Consider the following 20,385-nt stretch of genomic DNA (forward strand, 5'->3'; position numbering starts at 1 on the left):
GGTGAGACATTTCTGAATAAAAAATGCGAGAAGCTTCTCATGGACTTACTGTATAGGCAGAAATAGTGAGACAGATCGTGTTGAATGGCTTTAGGAATGGTGGGGAATAAAAAATTTTCCTTTGGTGCAGTTCCGAGAGGCTAAACATTGGCTGTGAGAAGGACTCCGACCGAGAAACTCTGCTGAGTCGACCGTCGGTAATATCATTGCAATAATGTTTTGATATATCGGTCTGGGCGTCTAATACGAGTGCTGACTACTAGACACCGCCGTTTCACATTTAAGGAAGCAGCAGTCGGCAAAGCGCAGTACTTCTTTTCACGGAGAAACTGTTAAAGGTGGTGGTAAAACGTATGACCGGAGAAAACTATGATCATCATAGACGGGTACGTGCCACAGAAATTGGGTAAATCCCGTTACTCACCACTGGTCTACCGAAAATAAAGAAGGCAACAGTTAGCCCAAGAAATGGCTGCGTAGCGACGGCGGCGATACGAAGACCCCGAGTACGTACAACGAGAGAATACTGGGGAAAGGGAAAGGCAACGGCAACGGCGAGGAGACCCCGAAGCAATAGAAGCCCTACGCCAACGACGACGTGCCCGTAGATTTATGAGAGGTCCTAACGCTCGGCTTCTGCGCGAGCTTCTGTCTCTGGAGTTTCGACATTGTTGTCGTGTCTGTGACTGTCCTTGGTTTAACTCGAACATCTCTACGCTGAGAAGCAACCTAGAAACAACCTGGCATCACTTAGCTAAAGCCGAGCAACAACCTTGAAGAAACCTAGCAACAACCTAGGATCACCTAGCTAAAGCCTAGCCACAACCTTGAAGCAACCAGATTAGGCTTCAGAATCGTCCAGTTGCGCTGTTTCGAGCCTTGCGCGACTTAGTGCAAGCTTCGCCATTTTTTTTAATTCGTTCGAGAAGAATAGATTGATCTAACAGACACAAGGTAATTAAAAGACAACACTCACCTGCACATTTCGCTCAGCAGAAGGCAGTAGTCCTTGCACACACCTTGCCTTGATACGAACACCTCTTCGGGAGTTTGCTTGGTTTCCATGTGCCTCCAGTCGTACCTGTAATGACGCAGTATGACTCCGAACAATTGTTATTTTTTACACAGACCAACGAAAGGGGCTAATATTCATATGGCAAATATTAAGTAAACTGGTCTCTGAACAATTTCAGAACAAGAAAAAACATCTCACTTAGGTGTTTTCTTATACAGTTAAAAATCGATCAAACGAAAGCCGATTTTCAGAATTTTTCGATCTAACGAAGAAATTCCCATTCCGTGGCGGGTAGGATGGATGGATGAACAACTTTATTTTAGTCCTTCGGTGCGCGCGATTAGCGTGCAGCGGGCCGCTCCCACGTCGGGACAGAGAGGCCTTGCCCCTCCGCCGCGTCGCGGGCCCGATGGGGGTACCCACAAGATTAAATGTTTTCCTCATTTCTAAGTAACAAAAATAATATATCGCTAAACCCGATTTAACGAAGTTTCTCGTGTGTAAGGAATGCAGTGATTTCTTTTTAATTTTGACACAGACCGGTTTTTCTTAGGGCATGCGCTGTGACGCTATCGCGTTAGAACATCTAGCCTCCCTATTCACTATAAATTTCTTGTGACGAGGCTGCACGTCGCGCCCATGCATGGAACAACAGACATAACAGTAGGTGGCTCTTTTACGTGCAAAATGGCGCAGGTGGTGGCGGTTTGTTGTGCCTGTAAATGCTCCGACAGAAACACGGTGGTTGCTTTCGTTATTCAATGGTTTACGCCACACATGGCACTGATCGTCTCCTTGCAAATTTCTTGCTGTGCCTGCTCGCACAATCATGGCATTCGTTCTTCATATATTTGCACATCGGCGCCTTGTAATAGCTTCACGTGAGTCCCCCTCGCCTGTATTGCCCGCACATGGGAGGCTCCATGTTCGGGCTAGCCTCGCGGATTCTACACGCGCAGGTGTGTGTTAGTGGCAAATCAAATGCCGCGGTAGCTTTTGGGCGTCCCTGCCTTTGGATTTTAGGTTTCGAAGGAGCGAAAAATTCATTTCTCTATATTCTACGAACTTATCGATTTAAAGGGACACTAAAGAGAAACAATGAATAGGTTTATATTGATAAAGTGTGCTTGGAGAACTCTTGTGCAGTTTGTTTCACCGCCATTGGTTTATTATTAGAGGAGAAAGCCAAGTTCAAAGTTTCATTTTTAAATTTCGCGCCGAACTTTGTAATTCGTGACATAAAAGACTTCAAAGAGCATTTAACGTATTTTGGCGCCACTGGCTCGACGAAATTTCCACAAACTCGTTATGTCATGTCTCTGGTCCCCTCAGAGGACAATGTACTTTGATTTAACCGATTAGGAACTACGTAGGCCCAAGCAGGCGCCGTCAAAAATATGTGACGTCACGGCAAACGGTGCGGGAATTCCAAGGTGGCGTCGCCACCTGTATTTTCTTTTTGCGCGTTTTCTCGCTTATTAAGCGTCTTCGCGCAGAAAGCGTGGTGTTTTTGGTATCGTGGAAGACCGCTTTACTAATGCGAGAAAAATCGTTTTGCTCTTTAGTGTCCCTTTAATGAAGTAATCCGTAAACAGGGGATGGGTACTCGAGCCGACGTTTGGGCAAGTGGACTTATGTTCTTCAAGGCTTCAAGTTCCAGCCTTGAAGAAGACAAGTGCACTTGTCGAAACGTCGGCTCGAGCACCCACCCCCTGTTTACGGGTTTTTTTTCATCGCAAGCTTCCATATTCCACTTCCTCTCGATCTTTTCGATTTAATGAAGTAATTTGAGCGCGGTCATAACTTCGTTAAATCGAATTTCAACTATATCAGTGTAACGCTATATGTGCTTTTATGTGATTGTGTTGCTTAACTTTATAAGTATTTAACACCTTTCTAACTTTCGGCGAGGTTTCCAAGATTGCCTCCTCCCCCCTTTCCTCTTACAATAGCCTGGCCATCAAGCGTTTGTAAACTATGATTACTGGCAAAAAACAACGCTAGAATCAAGCTACTTCAATGTCGTTTTAATTTAGGCTGCTGTAGAAGGTCAAAAATCTGCTTCCCAGCCCTTACATTCAGCCGACTAATAGCGAAATTTCCTTTTAATTTCAGTGATAAAAAATCTCAGAACAGGGGACGTCGTTGGAGCTGGCGTTTTGGCCGGAGGGTCTTCTCTTTGGCGACCTGACGAAGAAAAATGCTCTTGTCGAAACGTCTCCAGCGCAGTAGACAGTTCCAGAATAGCTCCCCTGTTATACGATTTTTCAAACCTCCAAGCTTCCATTTTCCCCTGAAATCCTTTGTTGTTTGTTTAAGTTACTCTTCAGTTGAAACGCTTTACACGCGTCGCACCGCAGCTTACCGGGGCTATTTCGTTCTCCAATCAATTACTCATGCTTGCATGAGAGTGCCAGCAACCGATTGAAATCAACCTTGCCCTACTTGTTACACCACTTACGGATGGTTACGCTGTACGGACATACTAGCTACATGCAGACCGCGAAGACCGAAACGTAATGACGTAGCCGACAGAACTCCGGTTAAATCATCGACGAAAATAGCGCAGAATGAAAGGAACACGAAAAAGACACACAACACGAGCGCCTGTGCTGTGTGTCTTCTTGTCGTATTCCCTTCATTCTGCGCTATTTTCGTAGATGATGTTGTACCGACAAACCCAAATGGAATCTCTAGTTAAATGTTTTTCAATCGCAAAATATAACTATTAGATAAGGTGTTTCTTGCCTCTTTTTATTTTGTAATGGTGTGCGTGAGAATGTTTCCAGAAGTTTTGTTCCAGCAAAGGATCTTCTTGTTTGCATTGCCGTTGTAGCGCTTTTTTTTTACTTAGTAATCGGGTTCACGCGCCCCGAGCAGGCATTTTGTGCGCAAATCGATCGGCGAGCGCGCGGCTTCTGAAACATATACATGTTTACGGAATGGAGCAACGTTAATAATTAATGACGCCCGGCCTACCGTATAGCGGCATTTTACCCTTTGTGACAGAAACCAAGCACCAGCACGAAGCCTCGTGGGTCGTAAAAAACACCGCATTGTGGCTCCAGTGGCTGCCTCAGGGCTCAAGCCCCCCCCCCCCCAAAAAAAAGGAAAGCGGCAGCTCGCGCCTTTTTTGTCAGTTTTTTGGCTTGTTAGAGGAGATGCAAATCAACTGCATCTTCAGAGATTTGTTATCATCGAGAAAAATAGTAATGTGCTCTAGCTGTCATTGATGCTTAACAATACGTAAGTGACTGAGAGCTCAAACTAAAAAAAAAGTTGGAGTTGACCCTAATCCTTGACACAGGCGTCCGATGGAACTCGCACGTCGGCGTTCGTGTGCTCTGGTGCATTCCCTGTGTTAACTTTTTGTTGACCTAAGGCTAACTCTGAGATCCGACGCGGATCTGAGAGACCACGTAGACATAGCCGCGAAGTTGAGATCTGCTCCGCCAGGTGCCGCAACGATCCGAGCTGCCGTCAAGAAAACCGTCTTCTATTTCAATGAGCTCATTCAATTAATTTTTATTGATTATACTGTCAGGTGATCGGTCCTTATCCTAAGTACACTTATGATCCAGTATCATACTGTATGTATCCAATATAACTCTTACCTTGAACGAGAACCATCGATGTCGTGCCAGTTTTAGTTCTTACGACACTTTTTCGGAATATTCGGAAAACGAGAAGTATAGTGCTCGACCGGAAGTGTTTGGAAGAGAAACAAGACTCGCTCGGTGCTGGTGCCACTAAAATCGACACCCGGACAGTAAAGCGGCGGAGAGTGCTGTCTGGCAACAAAGCAATATCTTGACCTTCTTGTTCAGCCAGCTTAGCTCCCGACTCGTTAATCTTTTTTTTCAGCATTAGTAAAGTATAATTTTTAATTAACAGCCAGCAATGCCTTTTTCCCAAAATATTTACCTATCGTCAGGTGCAACTTAAGAAGTCCAGATAGGCCCCGCCCAGATGACCAAAGCGCGGCAGCCGATCGCCTCCGCGACTGAAGGAATAGTCCCACTCATGCACTCGTCAGTGTTCTCCGAAGGTGGTGCTACGGGACGTCCGGCTCATGACGTCACTCTGAGGTGCGCGCCCATTGGTGTAGCCTTGTGTGCATCGCCCTTTGAGGAGGAAGTGCCGCCGACTTCTAAAGTTGTATCCGACTGTAGATAACACGATAACCTTGTATATCCGACGTGAGTTATCTCATAGGTGGTGGTGGTGGTGGTGATTTGTTCACTGGCAAATCAACCAAACCATTTCTGCCTATGTATTCCAGACCTACTAGCAGGCATTTAGCTACTGCCGTGAGTTGGCACTTATGAAATAGTAGTTATAAAGATCGCTGATATAAACAGCTTTGTACGTATTTATATTGGCCATACAAATCACCGGCGCTTTTCCCATTAAATGCGAGCTTTCTTTGGGTCTTGCTTTGTGCAGTATGTGAAGAGCCAAAGAAAGCTGCGTCACGCACGTGTTTCTTCAGAATGCTACAGTTTTCTCACTGACACGTTTTCTCTGGCTATAATATTTGAGGATTTGATTAATCAACGTCACCTAATTTCGCAATTAGTTGAAGTAGAAAAAGAAACTCTGTCTTACTCCAAGCGACGGCAAACTACATTAACTAAATTGAATCATGCTACATGCGCACGTAGATATTTTTAAGTTTTGGAACAACTTACGTGGAACACCTGGATCCATATCGGCCAAACCGTCTTACGATAAAAAGTGCTCGTAAGAGAGTATTTCAGCCAATCATGAGGCTGGACGTATCATTAGCGAAGCCCGTTCGGCCAATGGCGAAAAGCGATTACAAGGGAGGCATTTTTTGAATCCGACCCCCGAAAAGCGCGTCTAGAAGCGGCCTGTTGGCCTTAGTGGAATGAAAAATTGAAGTTTTTACACAAGCGCGTTTTCTTTTTTTCCTTATAACGTATCGCTCCTCGGTCATCACTCTTTCGAAGTTCTCGTTTTTTTTTTCTTTTTGTCTTTTTTTTTTTGCTTGCTTCGAGACAACGATCAGGCATCCGGTTCCTTCATTGATGTGCCATACATAGGCTCTATGTTGCGTATGCGCTGCCTTCTTGTCTAATTTACCGGCAAGCCCCCTTCTCAACAGCTTCTCTCTCACCACACGCTGCCGAAATGCTTAAACGGCGTAGAGAGCCGCAGAAACACGCTGAAAAAGGTCACGTGGTCGCCTCTGCCGCAAGCAACGCGCTTATATAGCCACAGAGCGCGAGGGCTCACGCCGCGGACGGCCGCAACGTGCGCGCTCGCCTCTCGATCGTCAGCCGTGCGCGATGGGTTCATACATTATGCAAAGCGTGCCCCTGCCGTTTCCGATGCGTGCCCAGCGAGATAGGACACCGCGCTGTAGCGGCAGGCCGGTCAAGGTTTTTTCACGAGCGACGTGTCCTTTCTCCTCTCGTCACCGCCGAATTGCCGCTGCCGCCTTGTTTCAACCTTTCTCCCTTGTTGCCGGTGACGCTGTTTAGAATTGGGGTCACTACCGTCGAGAAAGTAGTCGATTTCTTATCCCTTTACTGGCCGCTAATTTAGCCCCACACGACCACCCTCAACATTCCACACGCTGCTTCCTACTACGAAGGCTCGCACAAAGCGTGTCTTAGCGTGTTTTAGCAGTAGTAATACCAACTGCGCCATGCTTGCTATCGATCTGCAGACATAAGCGTCATTTCTACAATAAATAGTAGTAGGACTACGCTCGGTTACAATCTAAGGAAAATTATACCATCTCCCACTCAAGGGAACCATGAGGGTATGCGAGCAGCATTGGGGGCGCACACCAAGTTTCCGTTACATTCACTCGGCGTTTCCGTTAGTGTGTGAGGTTTGTGTTTAGTGTTTGTGTTATCATTACGTTGTATTTGTGCGTTGCTTTACGTTAGCACCGAGTGAACGAGTGGCGCCGACGTTGACGTTACAGCTCATCTGAACGGGAGCGAAGCGAGAATGACGGAAGCCGACCTAGCACACGCGCGTATATACACATTAAATGGGGGAGGGAGAGGAGAGAGTGGGTTACAGGCTGTATTTGGTTGCGGCGCGGCTGCAGCGCGGGGGAGGAGAGGAGAGAAGGCGACCGAACACCTGCGTAAAAGAGGAGAGCGGGAGAGAGTAGGCACATGCGCAGTGGAGCGCGGACGCCACCACCGCCACCGGACACAGCCCCGAGCAAAAGCTGCTTCGCATCTAAAAAGTACAGCTCCGCTCACAGAACCGCGGCTTGCCTGCCCGTCACCTGTGAAAGACAGTCGTGCTAGTTGGCTTCCGCTTGAACCAAGAGTACTTTTTCTCGGCTAATGTAAGTACTACGCGTATTAAGAGTTAAAGGTTCGTCGTAACTATGCCCAAAATAATAGGTAATCTGAGCAGCGATGTCAGTATCTCCGACGAAATTTACCAGGCCGTTCAAGTTTCCGACCTAAAAGAAGCGACACAAAAATATGTCCTTACGGTAAAGTCAACTGTCCGAAACATTCGACCAGTGGTTCAAAAAAAAATACTATTAGTTTGTCCGCAACGTATACGCTGCCGGCTACTGGCACTGCGCTTACTGTTGCGCCTTGTACAAGGGGAAGAATGCAATGCGCAAGAGTACGCGCGGGGGACTCTTCCCCACCGTACTCTTGCGCATTGCATTCTGGGCACTCGCATCCGGCATTTGATGCGTAATGTGCATCTTCACATGGGCCTTCAGTCAATAACACTCCCGGCATTTTATGCAACAGCTGTTGCATTTTTTCGCCATGTCCAGTTGACCTGTCCTGGAGTAGATGTGCAAAACAATTCTATTGTTATCACAACAGCTGCTTTGTTGCTCCTGTTAGTTCCTCTGGCTCGCCGTGCTCGCTCCAGACGTGTGTCTTGGAGCGCGCTAACGTCATCTTTTCTACCTGGCCACCTCCGGGACTTCATGTGGCGCCTGGGGTGGGGTGTGCTTCCCACTCTCGACGGCCTCGAGCGGTGGAGAATGGTCCGCTCAGCAACACGCCCGAACTGCTTCCTTCAGGAAACAAATCAGCATGTTATGAAGCAATGTGTTATTGCTCGTATTTTCTCGAGGGCCGTGCATGCTGGATTTCGCGGGCTCCGAGTGAATCGCTTCGTTTCTTCTGGGCGTTGTTCTCGAGGCCGCTTCGCCTGCCTTCTCGTTGTTGCCGGTGCTTTCTCTCTTTGGCGCGACCGCTGCGAGGCGGTTGCAGCAGGCCGTCGCCGTCGCGCTCTCTTCCCGATCCTAGAGCGACTTTACACGGAGCTTTTGTCTGTTCTGTCACAGGGGCTCTTCTTTCTCGGTGAGGAGGAATTTCTCCGGCAGTGGTGTTGCCCTTTTGTGTTGGTCTGTGACAGACTTGTGAAGCTTGTCCTTCGGCCTGCCTCGTTTTGGTAAGCTGATGTCTCGTTTGGTGCAGGCAGAAACACCACGTAAATATGCGAAATGTACATATTCACGTTTTATTTGTGCTTTTTGTTTGCCATGTAATGTAAATATGTATATGCATCTCTTTGTGACAAATTAGTGTGTGTGTATATATATGTGTGTGTGCGAAACATCGATTGTACGTGTTGCCTCCGAGTCATTTCATGTTTTGTTTCCATGTAACTGAAGTTTGTTTTGTCATTCTCGTAAACGTTTGTCTAGCAAGCAAATGTTTCGTTGAATTGTTATTGATGTTGACCGTCTGTGTGAAACACGGCTTAGGGCTCCCCCATAGCCAAGTACACTGTACCCCCCCCCCCTACATCGTTCAACATATCTTCCAAACACAATAACTAGGAGGTTAATATGTCTCCAGCCAAGTTTAAGAGAGCCCGACGTTTCGGGACCGATTCGGCCCCTTCCTCAGGGGGTGACTGGTTTGGTCATGGAAGCTTCTCCCCGACTTGTTCCACCGCGGCTCCGGATTTCCCTTTCCCTCACGTTTCGGAGGCCGTGAACGTAAACCGAGGGCATTGTTCCTAGGGATCGGTTCACATTTGCCGGCGTGTTTTGAATGTGCCACGACTCGAGCAAGAGCCTCCTTCCCAGATTCCTTTCTGTTTCCAGAACAGAAGCGCCGTCGAAGTCGATCTTATGGTCGTGCTTTTCACAGTGCTCTGCAAGAGCGCTGCGTTGCATTTCCATCTTCCTGACGTCGTTCTTATGTTGGCGCATTCTTTCTGGGAAGCACTTCCTCTCGCCTATGTAGCTAGCTGGGCATTGCGAACACGGCACCTTGTACACTAGGACTTGGTGTTGTTCAATCGGTCCCGAAACGTCGGGCTCTCTTAAACTACCCGAATCTGAACAGAGAGCAATCGAGAGACTGGCGCCGACTGCAGACGAACACGTACCCCAACCTACACACACTTTCTAAGATACACCCCTCCGAATATCGGGATGAATGCCCCTGGTGCGGACGGATACCAACACTGACACACATTACATACAGCTGTACCTCGCGTCCTGTTGCGGCAAACTCCACGCTCATAAAAACACACACATTACCACACTGGTCGTGGGAGGCGCGATTCTCGGATCAGGCCTTGGGAAGCCAACTGACAACCCTGGACCAGGCCCGGCGAGCTGCAATAGCCAGTGGAGCACTGGACGAAGGGCTCCACCCACTTTAGGTGCTAATAGGAATAGTTAATAAACGTTTATTCTCTCTCTCTCTTGGCTGGAGCCATATTAACCTCCTAAATATTCCACCCAGCCAGACAGATTTCTGTCGAAATGTTTACATTTAAAACGCAATAACATACGGCATTTTTTAGCGCAAAAGTGGACAGAAAAGGATTCCTGAGAAAATGAAGTACACTGTGCACTGTGTTTTTTAAAGCGAAAGCTTTACTGGCCTGGGCGAGCGAGTTTCGCTCTGAACGGACACCCCGTGACAAGCCGCGCTCCGCCGCTACTCCGACCGCTGCTAGGATGACTACCGCTAGAGTGTACTAGAACAGGGGAGTGCTCGGAACGAGCATCGAAAAGTGAAGCCCAAACAGGGTCAATCCGCTTGTGGCGCTGCGATCGGTAGTCTACAATGTGCCGTAGCTTAAGAGTTGCGCGTGGCTCCGCCGAAGGGGTGCGGGGGTAGAATGCCCGTTTCCCACTCAAAAGGCCCGGGTTCGAATAGCAGCTGTAGATGGTGGGTTTTTGTTCTTAGTGTCATCTTTTATACCTGTATTCCTTTGCCTTTGTTTCTTAAAACTAGCTTCAGTTGCTACGTGTTGGTTCGAAAAGTAATGCAAAATGTGAAGTAAAATAGAAGGAATTCGTCAGTGAACGGCAGCGCCACAGCCCTGGATTCACCAAAAACGTAAAGTATGGCTTCCGAGATTTTTGCGAATACATGACTCGAAACGAGATTGCGCATTTAAGGCCTGGTCAGGCCTTCAAGTCTCCCTTAATTGGAGGGGGGCCCTCAGAGGACCAATACAGATCGGGCAGGCTATATATATATATATATATATATATATATATATATATATATATATATATATATATATATGTGTGTGTGTGTGTGTGTGTGTGTGTGTGTGTGTGTGTGTGTGTGCGTGTGTGTTAGCGTGTGGCCGATCTGTATCGCTCCACTGAGGGCCCCCCTCCAAATATATATATAATATATATATATATATATGTGTGTGTGTGTGTGTGTGTGTGTGTGTGTGTGTGTGTGTGTGTGTGTGTGTGTGTGTGTGTGTGTGCGCGTGCATAGTGCCGATCCAATTAAGCACTAAGAAAATCGGCATTTTCGAAACGATTTTTCAAAAAATATCTCTGGAAGTAAAGGGTTAAAGATGTGTGAGCTCCAAGGAAATTACTCTAGCTGCAACAAAGAACATGCACTCATTGCATTGAGACCCTCAGACCAGGGGCGTAGCCAGAAATTTTTTTCGGGGGTGGGGGGGGGGGGGGGAGGAACCTCCTTGATCTGAAGTGGAGGCCAGGCAGGCAAGTGCGGTCGAGTGTCATTTTGTGCTGTGTATGCCATGGCAAAGAAACTAATTCGGGGGGCGGGGGGGCGGTCCCGGTATGCCACCCCCTGGCTACGCCCCTGCGTCAGCTACGACAACGCCATATTTTATTTTCTGGCTTACTTACCTAAAAAAGTAGGCAAAATGCATGCGTCTTTGGTATTACACCAACCTCTTAATGCACAACTAATCGAATGAAAATTAAGTGGTAATGTAAAGTGATCAAGGTGAGCATTCACTAATTCATGGGCAGGTAACTTCACGCTCAGGTGCCTCGTGAAACAGTACTGCACCTGTACGCCAAGAAGCTTAGTCAAACACGGTGGTAACCCGTCGTCTGCTGCGCTTCGAGAAAATGCATGCTGCACTTCGACGATACCTGTCTTCCTGTTTTGCTCGCACCACCTAAACATAATAATCACGATTAAATCATTATTCGGGAAGTTGGAGTTTGATATCTCTCTCGCACTAGGCACTACCGTCAACAAAGTCAAATCCAGTGCTTGTGAAATGGGTGCTGCAGTGCTACAGTCCAACTGCGGAGGGGTGGGGGGGGGGGGGGCAAGTTCTTTCTTAAAAAATGGAGGGGTGGTGGGCCCCCCTGTCCCCCCCCCCTCACCTTAAGCCCTGAATTCCTGGTGCTGAACGGCACCAGCTCATCGCCATGGCTCGACGGGTACCAAATTGCACTAGCATTCCGGATAGCATTCCGGATAGGGATCTACCAGTGACGCCGTGAGCTGTGTAATGTCAAAGGTAGGCACTGGTTCTACGAAGAAGCCTCCCTTAAGGTACGTGACCAATGCTCTGGGCGAGCGAGAACGTTAGTGATCCAGGCTGAAAAAGAAGGGGGTTTCATTCTCATGCCTCAAGGAATGTTTGAAGAGAACGCCTTGGCTTCAAGTCGCGTGAACTTCACGTCGTTTGAATTCAACGCAAAATCTCAAAAAAAGGAAGGCTCTTCGGATGTTGAAGGACCTCGACCTGTTCTCGCTTCGGAAAAAGGTTGAGAGGACTGAAACAACCGCCTTGGAAGCCTTCTTCACAGGAATAACGCGCAAGCCTGACTGTCCTCTCAGAACTATCGTCACAGAAAAGGGATCCTGGCAAGGGCTTGTGGGCCAGTATTCACAGCAGCACCTAAGTTCTCCAGTGATAGAGGACGCGTTTCTCGTCCCAAGTTCACTTGACATCATCAGCGGTCTCAGTGAAGTGTCTGGCTCCGCTGGTTTGAACATTTATGTTGTGGAACTGTTCTATTCCATACCTCATGCTGGACTGTTTACGTGATGTGATAAACGAGACTGGTGAAATCGGATTCCAGAACGCAACGGGGGTAAGCAGTGAAAACTTCCTTTCAGTCCTCGAGTTTTACCTTGAGTCGATAGTCATCAGCTTTAAAGGATAACATTATGTGCAAAAATCGGAAATATGCATTGGTACCTCAGTTGCCCTGGTTTTGTGTGACATATTTCTATCCTCATGTAGAAGCGTAGCCAGAGGAAAAATAGGTAAAGAACTCGAAGTAAAGAACTCGGAGCGAACGTTCTCTTTGGCGAATATCCTAGGCCTATGGCCATCTCCGGGAAATCACAAAGCAATAAAAGTGCTTGAACGTTTCTTTGAAGACACTAATATTTGTGGTATATGTTGAGAGGACTACACTGAAAGTGAGCACTGCGATTTTATATGCGCTCAGTTCAAACGAGAACTCTTGAACTTGCTAAATGTAGGATTATATATATATTATATATATATATATATATATATATATATATATATATATATATATATATATATATATATATGTAGGAGGTCTTCCTGGATTCGGTAGAATTATAGATGCTCAAGTGAAGTGCTATAGATGCTATATATATATATATATTATTTCTGTTTCTTAATTGTTTTGATATCCTAACAACCAAAAATGGAAATGGGTAGCCGTTGCCAAGCAACGGTGACAACTCCTTCAATTATTTTTGTTTGTTTCAGTAAAAAAAAAGGCTAGCCATTATCAAACCGGGTTAAAATAAACGAACAACCAAGGTCTAAGATAACATAATTAGCTGAAATAACCAAGAAATAATAGCAAAACTTAACTTAAGATCGCTGAACATGCTTCGGAAACATGCGACTAACACCCGCGCCGCCAAATAGAGGGTGCCACTGCCTCTCCAGACGCGCGATTGCTCCTTCCAGTGGCGCTTTTCCACCGCATTCGTCGCTACATCTGAAGGCCGAAGCAACCTGAAGGAACTCGCAGCAGACGACACGTATCTCGACTGCCGTAGCAAGTGGGAAGTCGATAAAGCGCAGCGAAAAGGAGCGCGCATGTCACACGCCGAGTTTGCGAATCTCCCTAAGAAGATTCTGCTTGTGCCGGGGAACCGTTACATGCTTACCTCAAACATTCACGTCATCGACGGTTTGGTAAACAGAACAGTGGGAACTTTACGAACGGGAATCGCCGGTTGCCCGTGCTACGCTCTTCTTCATGTTTCACAGTACTGGAGCGCAGGATTTAATAATAATAATAGTAGTATCTGGGGTTTCACGTGCTGAAACCACGATATGATGGCGCAGGGTTTAGAACTACACCAATCGCTACACAAGGTCGATATTTCTTTTTCAATTAAATGAGACTCCTGACAGTAACTGTGCACAGTAAGCGAGTCCTAAACTGTTCCCTATAATAAATGTTCTATATAAATAACAGCCTCGGTTTCGTTCTGCAGTAGGCGCTCGTCTAAGAGCGACGATTACTGTACTCATTTGGGACAGAATAATGTAAGAGTAAAGATAATTAATTTCACTTATGCCTTCCCTCACTTCGTTTTTTATTACTTTGTAGTGATGTATATCCCCCCAAAATAGCTCACCTCATCATTCCACTCGCTCACTAACATGCAAAAGTGCAACGATTGCGAGCTCGGAACAATGTGTAATGGCTAGCGGTACTTCTTTAATGAAGAATACTTTGGCCTATATGAATATAATGCAATAAATACGCGTGTACTCACAATACATGCGTGAACACCTTCTATCGCGGGTTGCGTGCAATAAATAATTTTAAATGCGAAGCATTTCTTAGCGAACTTCTGCGACTTTGAGCGTATCTATCTATCTATCTATCTATCTATCTATCTATCTATCTATCTATCTATCTATCTATCTATCTATCTATCTATCTATCTATCTATCTATCTATCTATCTATCTATCTATCTATCTATCTATCTATCTATCTATCTATCTATCTATCTAGCCGCCTACGACTTTGTGCTCTCCTCGTCGCTTTGTTAATCGAATGTACACCAAAATTGGTATGGCGCAACATGACTGCATGACGAACATAAATGACAAGTCATAACATAAAAAACATGACACGCATGTCATGTACAGCATGATTTACATGCCACGCTCATGGTGCGCTGGCGGATGTTTCCCTAGCTTGATCTACCCCGAAATTGGTATTGCGTGACGCGACTGTGTGAAGGACATAAATAACACACGAGTTAACACAAAAATCATGACACGCATGTCATGTACAGCATGACTTACGTGCCACGCTCATGGTGCGCTGGCGGCCGTTTCGCTAGCTTTATATACACCAAAATTGGTATCTTAATTGCTATGTGACTGTGTAACGAACATAAATAACACGAGTTAACATGAAAATCATGACAAGCATGTCATGTACAGCATGACTTGAGTGCCACACTCATGGGGCGCTGGCAGCCGTTTCGCTAGCTTGATCTACCCCGAAATTCGTATTGCGCGACGTGACTGTGACGAACATAAAAACACGAGTTAATATGAAAATCATGACATGCACGTCATGTACAGCATGACTTACGTGCCACGCTCATGGTGCGCTGGCGGCCGTTTCGCTAGCTTGATCTACCCCGAAATTGGTATTGCGCGACGTGACTGTGTGACGAACATAAATAACACGAATTAACATGAAAATAATGAAGCCCATGTCATGTACAGCATGACTTACGTGCCCCGCTTATGGTGCGCTGGCGGACGTTTCGCTAGCTTGATATATACCGAAATTGGTATCTCGTGACGTGACTGTGTGACGAACATAAATAACACGTGTTAACATGAAAGTCATGACACACATGTCATGTACAGCATGACCTACGTGCCACGCTCCTGGTGCGCTGGCGGACGTTTCGCTAGCTTGATATATACCGAAATTGGTATCTTGTGACGTGACTGTGTGACGAACATAAATAACACGAGTTAACATGAAAGTCATGACACACATGTCATGTACAGCATGACTTACGTGCCACGCTCCTGGTGCGCTGGCGGCCGTTTCGCTAGCTTGATCTACCCCGAAGTTGGTATTGCGCGACGTTACTGTGTGACGAACATATAATAGGAGTTAACATGAAAACAATGACACGCATTTTCCTCAGTGGACATACAAGACGATATATGCAGCTCTTTGCTGGCTACTTCGCATTACATCGATTCGCACAATGCGTGGGTTCGGCCAGCTTTTTAACTTGTTGTCTAAGTGTTCATTTTATTATTTTCGTAACCGGCATGGGATAATTTTTACCAGTAATAAGACGTTCATATGGAGCACTCGTTCATTGCAATGACTTTTTTTCTTGCTTTTCTACCTCAATGACAATAATCGTACTGGTCCAAATATGCGCTCCAATGTCGTTCGTCGCTGTGCAGTCGATTGGTTCAATAAGCCGTGAAACAAAATTGAAGTTGGCTGGAAGTGAGCTTTATGCAAATGCATGCAAATGCATGCCCATGTAGTTACAATTACACGCTTACAAAGTCTCGTACGTATCCCTCTGACATCTAGCGGCACCGATTCTATGACTTTTTATTCACTCCCACAACTACGTGTCCCCATAAGGAGCTTACATACACTAAACATTGCGTACTACCACCGATACTTGCTCTTAGAGTCCTCTTTCAAGCACGCCTTTTTCTTGTCGAAGCTTATCATCTTGGGGAAACATATCAAGTACACCAGGGACATTGTCAGGGTCGCAGTTATTTATGGTGGCAGGAGAACACTACATTGGAGCTAGCTGCGCAAATGAACATTCTCTCGAATGTTACGTTTATCTTTACTATCATTTCTATACTTTGTCCCTGCTGACACCTTTGCGAGACGGCGTACCGCTCTCCCACGGTAGAATAGGTGGTTAGTAAATCATTCCCATTTGTTTTAACATAATCTTTGTCGCGTCAAACACTCCTAATTATTTTCAGGACGGAGTACATATAGTACTCCGAGTCGTCAATGAATTTTACAGACACAACAAGCTGCATTGGCAGTGGGCAGTACAAAAAGTCCTATTTATTAGCTGTCATCCTCCTGCTACTCTCCCCTAGTAGAGTGCATATGGCTCTAAATCCTTCACAATTTATTCTGTATACTATAGCAGCAAGAGGTCTTGTAATTTCCAAAGGTATTCGAGGGGCAGCTGCACACAGATTTTCCGTAGTGGAGTACAGAATACTCCAAATCGTTCACATATTTCTCTAAACCCAGCTTCCATTGTGTCCTCTGGCAAACGTTCATTTAAGGCAAATGCTTAAGTGGCTATGTTGGCGCTCCCGTCTGCGAGACTAGCGCGAGGCTATGCAGGATCGTAAGGGTTCACAAAGGTCTCGTAATTTCTCGCAAGGTCTCGCAAAAGTCTTGCATGACTCCGTCCAAAACCGCGTGACCTTCTCCGAGCGATGACGTTACATTACGGCGTCGTCATGTGACGTCATTGTGATGTCACATATCGCCCATATTTATGACACCATCGTAACTTCATGATGACGTCATGATATGACGCCATGATGACGTCATCACACTAGCTCGTCGCTTGATGCAATGTGGGCGGATACCGGAGGCTGTGCAAAACCACCTTAGGGGCAGAAAGCATTCATGGCTATGGGGTAAGAATCAATAGAACCGACTAGGGAAAAAAAAAAACTTAAAAAGGAGACGGCTTTTCACCTTCGAGTTGTTTTAGATGCATGCATAAGGGACCATGCTACTTTTTATTCCTTACATTCAACACAGAGTTCTCTCTGCAGATTCAGCGGTTCCGGTTCGTTTTACCTACGTGCTCCCAAGATTCTGAATTTCAAGCATTGAAATTCTGGATTTCAGAAATTGCTTCAGGTTCAACACGTATAAACCTACTTCATCACGGGCGAAATGTGCGTTCGGCTTGGTTTTGCAAAGGCTATGTGTACGGTGTTTTAAACCTTCGCCTGGTCACGTGGTACCGCAGAGGCGAGGCTTCTTCGTAGTGGATGACGTGGCTTGACGTCACGCCTGGCACACTTGCGCTCCGGTAGCTCAAGGCCATCGTGACGCGATGAATGGCCTTGGGAGAGAGTGTAGCAGACTTTTCGAACTAAAAAATGCCAGGCCTGCGCGGAAAGCGCAGCACAGTCACAGCGAAAGCTGGAAGAGCGGCATTTCTAGAGCCCGTTCTAAACTCTCTTGGGGCTACTAATGCAAGTACACTAGCAAGGTCCCCACTACGCCATAAATCGCAATATTTGTGAAATTGGGAAGCACCTACAACGCGATTATTCGTCATTGTGCGCAGAAGCGAGGTTCCAGCTACACATATGTAAGGCATTATGTGCACTTTGTTTACGTGACGACTGATGGCGATGAAGAATTGTGGCTCAGCCCTTCGTAATGGGTTGGAAGGTTTAAACGGCTCACCAGGTACGTAATTCGCATTGTGTGACGCCCGGTTGCTATTTAACTCTCCCACCATGCAATATAACATACATTGACGTGAGAAAGAGAGACAGAGAGAAGGGGGAAGAACTTTATTGAGACCCTGAGGAAATGGATGATGGGCTTATGGGCTTCCTTGGCAACCAATGCAAGTGCACTTGCGAGGAACCCACTACGCTATAAATCATCATAATTTCTGTGAAATGGAAATGCTTACGTGACGACTGATGACGATGAAGAATTGTGGCTCAGCTCTTTGTAATGGGCTGGAAGCTTTAAACGGCTCACCAGTTACGTAATTCGCATTGTGTGACGCCCGGTCGCTATTTAACTCTCCCACCATGCAATATAACATACATTGACGTGAGAAAGAGAGACAGAGAGAGGGGGGGAGAACTTTGTTGAGACCCTGAGGAAATGGATGATGGGCTCATGGGCTTCCTTGGCAACCAATGCAAGTGCACTTGCGAGGAATCCACTACGCTATAAATCATAATTTCTGTGAAGTAGGGCAGCAGCCACTATGCCATTTTTCGTCATTCAACGGAGAGCCGTGGTACCCGCTAAAAACATGTAAGGCATCATGCGCACTTTGTTGGTGTTGTGCCTGATGACGATGAAGAATTATTGCAGAGCCCCTTGTAGTGGGTTGGAAGCATCCAACAGCCCACTCGTTGCGCAATTCGCATTGTGTGACGCCTGGTTACAGAATTCGCGTTGTGTGGTCCGTGGTTGTTATTTCACTCTTCTACCACACTAAAAACATATGTTAATGTGGTTCCTTCTGGACATGAGGCCTGTATAGCGTCGTTTTGCAAGGCAGTTCCAAGCACCGGCATGGCTCTGAGGTACAACACTGGGCTCTCACGCAGAGGACCCAGGTTCGAACCCCGTTCCATCCTGGAAATTTTTCTTATTTCGTTTTTTTTTTTTCTTATTTCGAGCGATAGTGGTTACGGACACCGGCGGCGGCGGCGGCGGCGGCGGACAACTACGCCACCAAAAACGGCCGTTGAAATGATCTCATAACAGCTTTCGCTGTAAAATTTACTGAAGCGATATGAAGTTAGAGACTGACCAACCTGAAGTCTATCTAACAACGCTAGTCTTCCAAAATATGAAATACGTCAAGTCAAGCGACTCTGGTCTCCACCACACTGATGACGCACCACACTGGAATGCGTTGCTCGTTAATTTCAAAATCTTACTTCCGAATTTCTGAATGACGAAGTTAACGTGACCAGCCTTGATACTATACGAATGATGGTGCACGAATAATTTCACGAGTCGATCTTGCAGTGTTTGCAATAAAAGCGCTACTGCGCTGAAACGCAACCTAATTCCCGCAATATACATCTTAGTAACACAGGCAATATGCCCTGTCTTGCTACGTTAGCTTCCAGAAAGAAACAAGGGTTGTTACGATAGGTGAGATGTTTACTTACGTTATGTTTTCTGCAATCCAGCGGAAAAACATGCGAATCTTCTGCAGATCGTTTCTGCAGTAAGAAATCAGGTGATAGACCAGGGTTTGCAGGGTGGATTTGGCAGTGTTAGGAACCTGCATAGCAGAGGGCAAGCAACAAGCAAAAATTACGGAGACGAAATTTTTTTCACGTTAACGATCGTGCAGCACTGAAACGGAAAGTTATTCCGGAAGTCTCATTTCACTACATTTCTCCAGTATAAGTCTCACGTAGGTGCAATATCAGTCAACACTTGGGACTTAATTCAATTCTTGAGAGCAACCTATTCAAACGTACTGAAGTCAGCATTCTTACGCAATGCTCGGCTCATTAGACTCTACCAAGGGCAATTCAGCATGGACCCTTGATTAATGAAGGCTATTCGTTGATTCCAGCAAAGAGAACATGCTTGAAAAGCGATCGTTAAGTCCATGTGGTGCATTTGCACACTTACAATAAGATATTGATTGCTTCAGGACCGTGAATGTCATTGAATACAAACATATTGCTTCAGGACCATGAATCCCATTTAGTCACGGTGGCCAGGTGGGTGGGTTGTCGATACCGTCATCCAGTATAAACATTTGATGCAACGTGTCTAATAAAGGAGACCTCAAGAGAATACGTGCGTTGAGATCTACGCAGTCATATACTGGCCAGGCGGAGTTATTAGCATTAAACCATGGGCAATGAATTCACTAAGCTATTACCGCAATTTCCGCATGAGGACGACCTTCGCAACTGTATTTAACTAATTGTACGATTCTGTCGCAGAGTGATCAGTACGAGATAAAAAAAGATAAAGAAAGCGATCGTTGCGGCATTTTTCTCACCAAGCGCAAAACAGCTCATGTGAACTACGGAAACACGTTTCCTGAGGTTGGAATTTTCGTGGAACAGAAGTAAGGTTCGGAATAAGGAACAGAAGCGCAGGAAATTGACGCAAGAAATATACGGTGCTTGCGGTAAACGAAGCAAATATGTTGTATCCAAATATCGGATAGAGCATATTTGCTGGGAGGGCTCTCTAGCTTCGTAAATAATGCTTTCCCGCTTTGGCAGGAAGCGCAATTAGTTAAGTTAGCTTTCAGACATCGCGAAAGCGTTTAGCAGGGATGCATGGCGAAGCAGAACACGCCCAATAAGAGACTTTAGTTTGCACCCAACTTGACGCGT

The 20,385-nt window shown here is 46.1% G+C and overlaps 1 protein-coding gene across 2 annotated transcripts in view; it reads right to left on the reverse strand.

Moving 5' to 3' along the window:
• LOC119383635 (uncharacterized) overlaps positions 1-20,385 on the reverse strand; it is a 78,302-nt gene that overhangs the window by 11,021 nt on the left and 46,896 nt on the right. For both annotated transcript variants that reach the window (XM_049412601.1, XM_037651903.2), the window contains 2 exons: positions 19,189-19,304; positions 977-1,081 (listed from right to left, as the gene is read on the reverse strand). In XM_049412601.1, the coding sequence (XP_049268558.1) occupies positions 977-1,081; positions 19,189-19,304 (221 nt within the window). The remainder of the gene's footprint in view (positions 1-976; positions 1,082-19,188; positions 19,305-20,385) is intronic.

This window comes from Rhipicephalus sanguineus, chromosome 2, assembly GCF_013339695.2.
Source record: "Rhipicephalus sanguineus isolate Rsan-2018 chromosome 2, BIME_Rsan_1.4, whole genome shotgun sequence".
Lineage (NCBI taxonomy): Eukaryota > Metazoa > Arthropoda > Arachnida > Ixodida > Ixodidae > Rhipicephalus > Rhipicephalus sanguineus.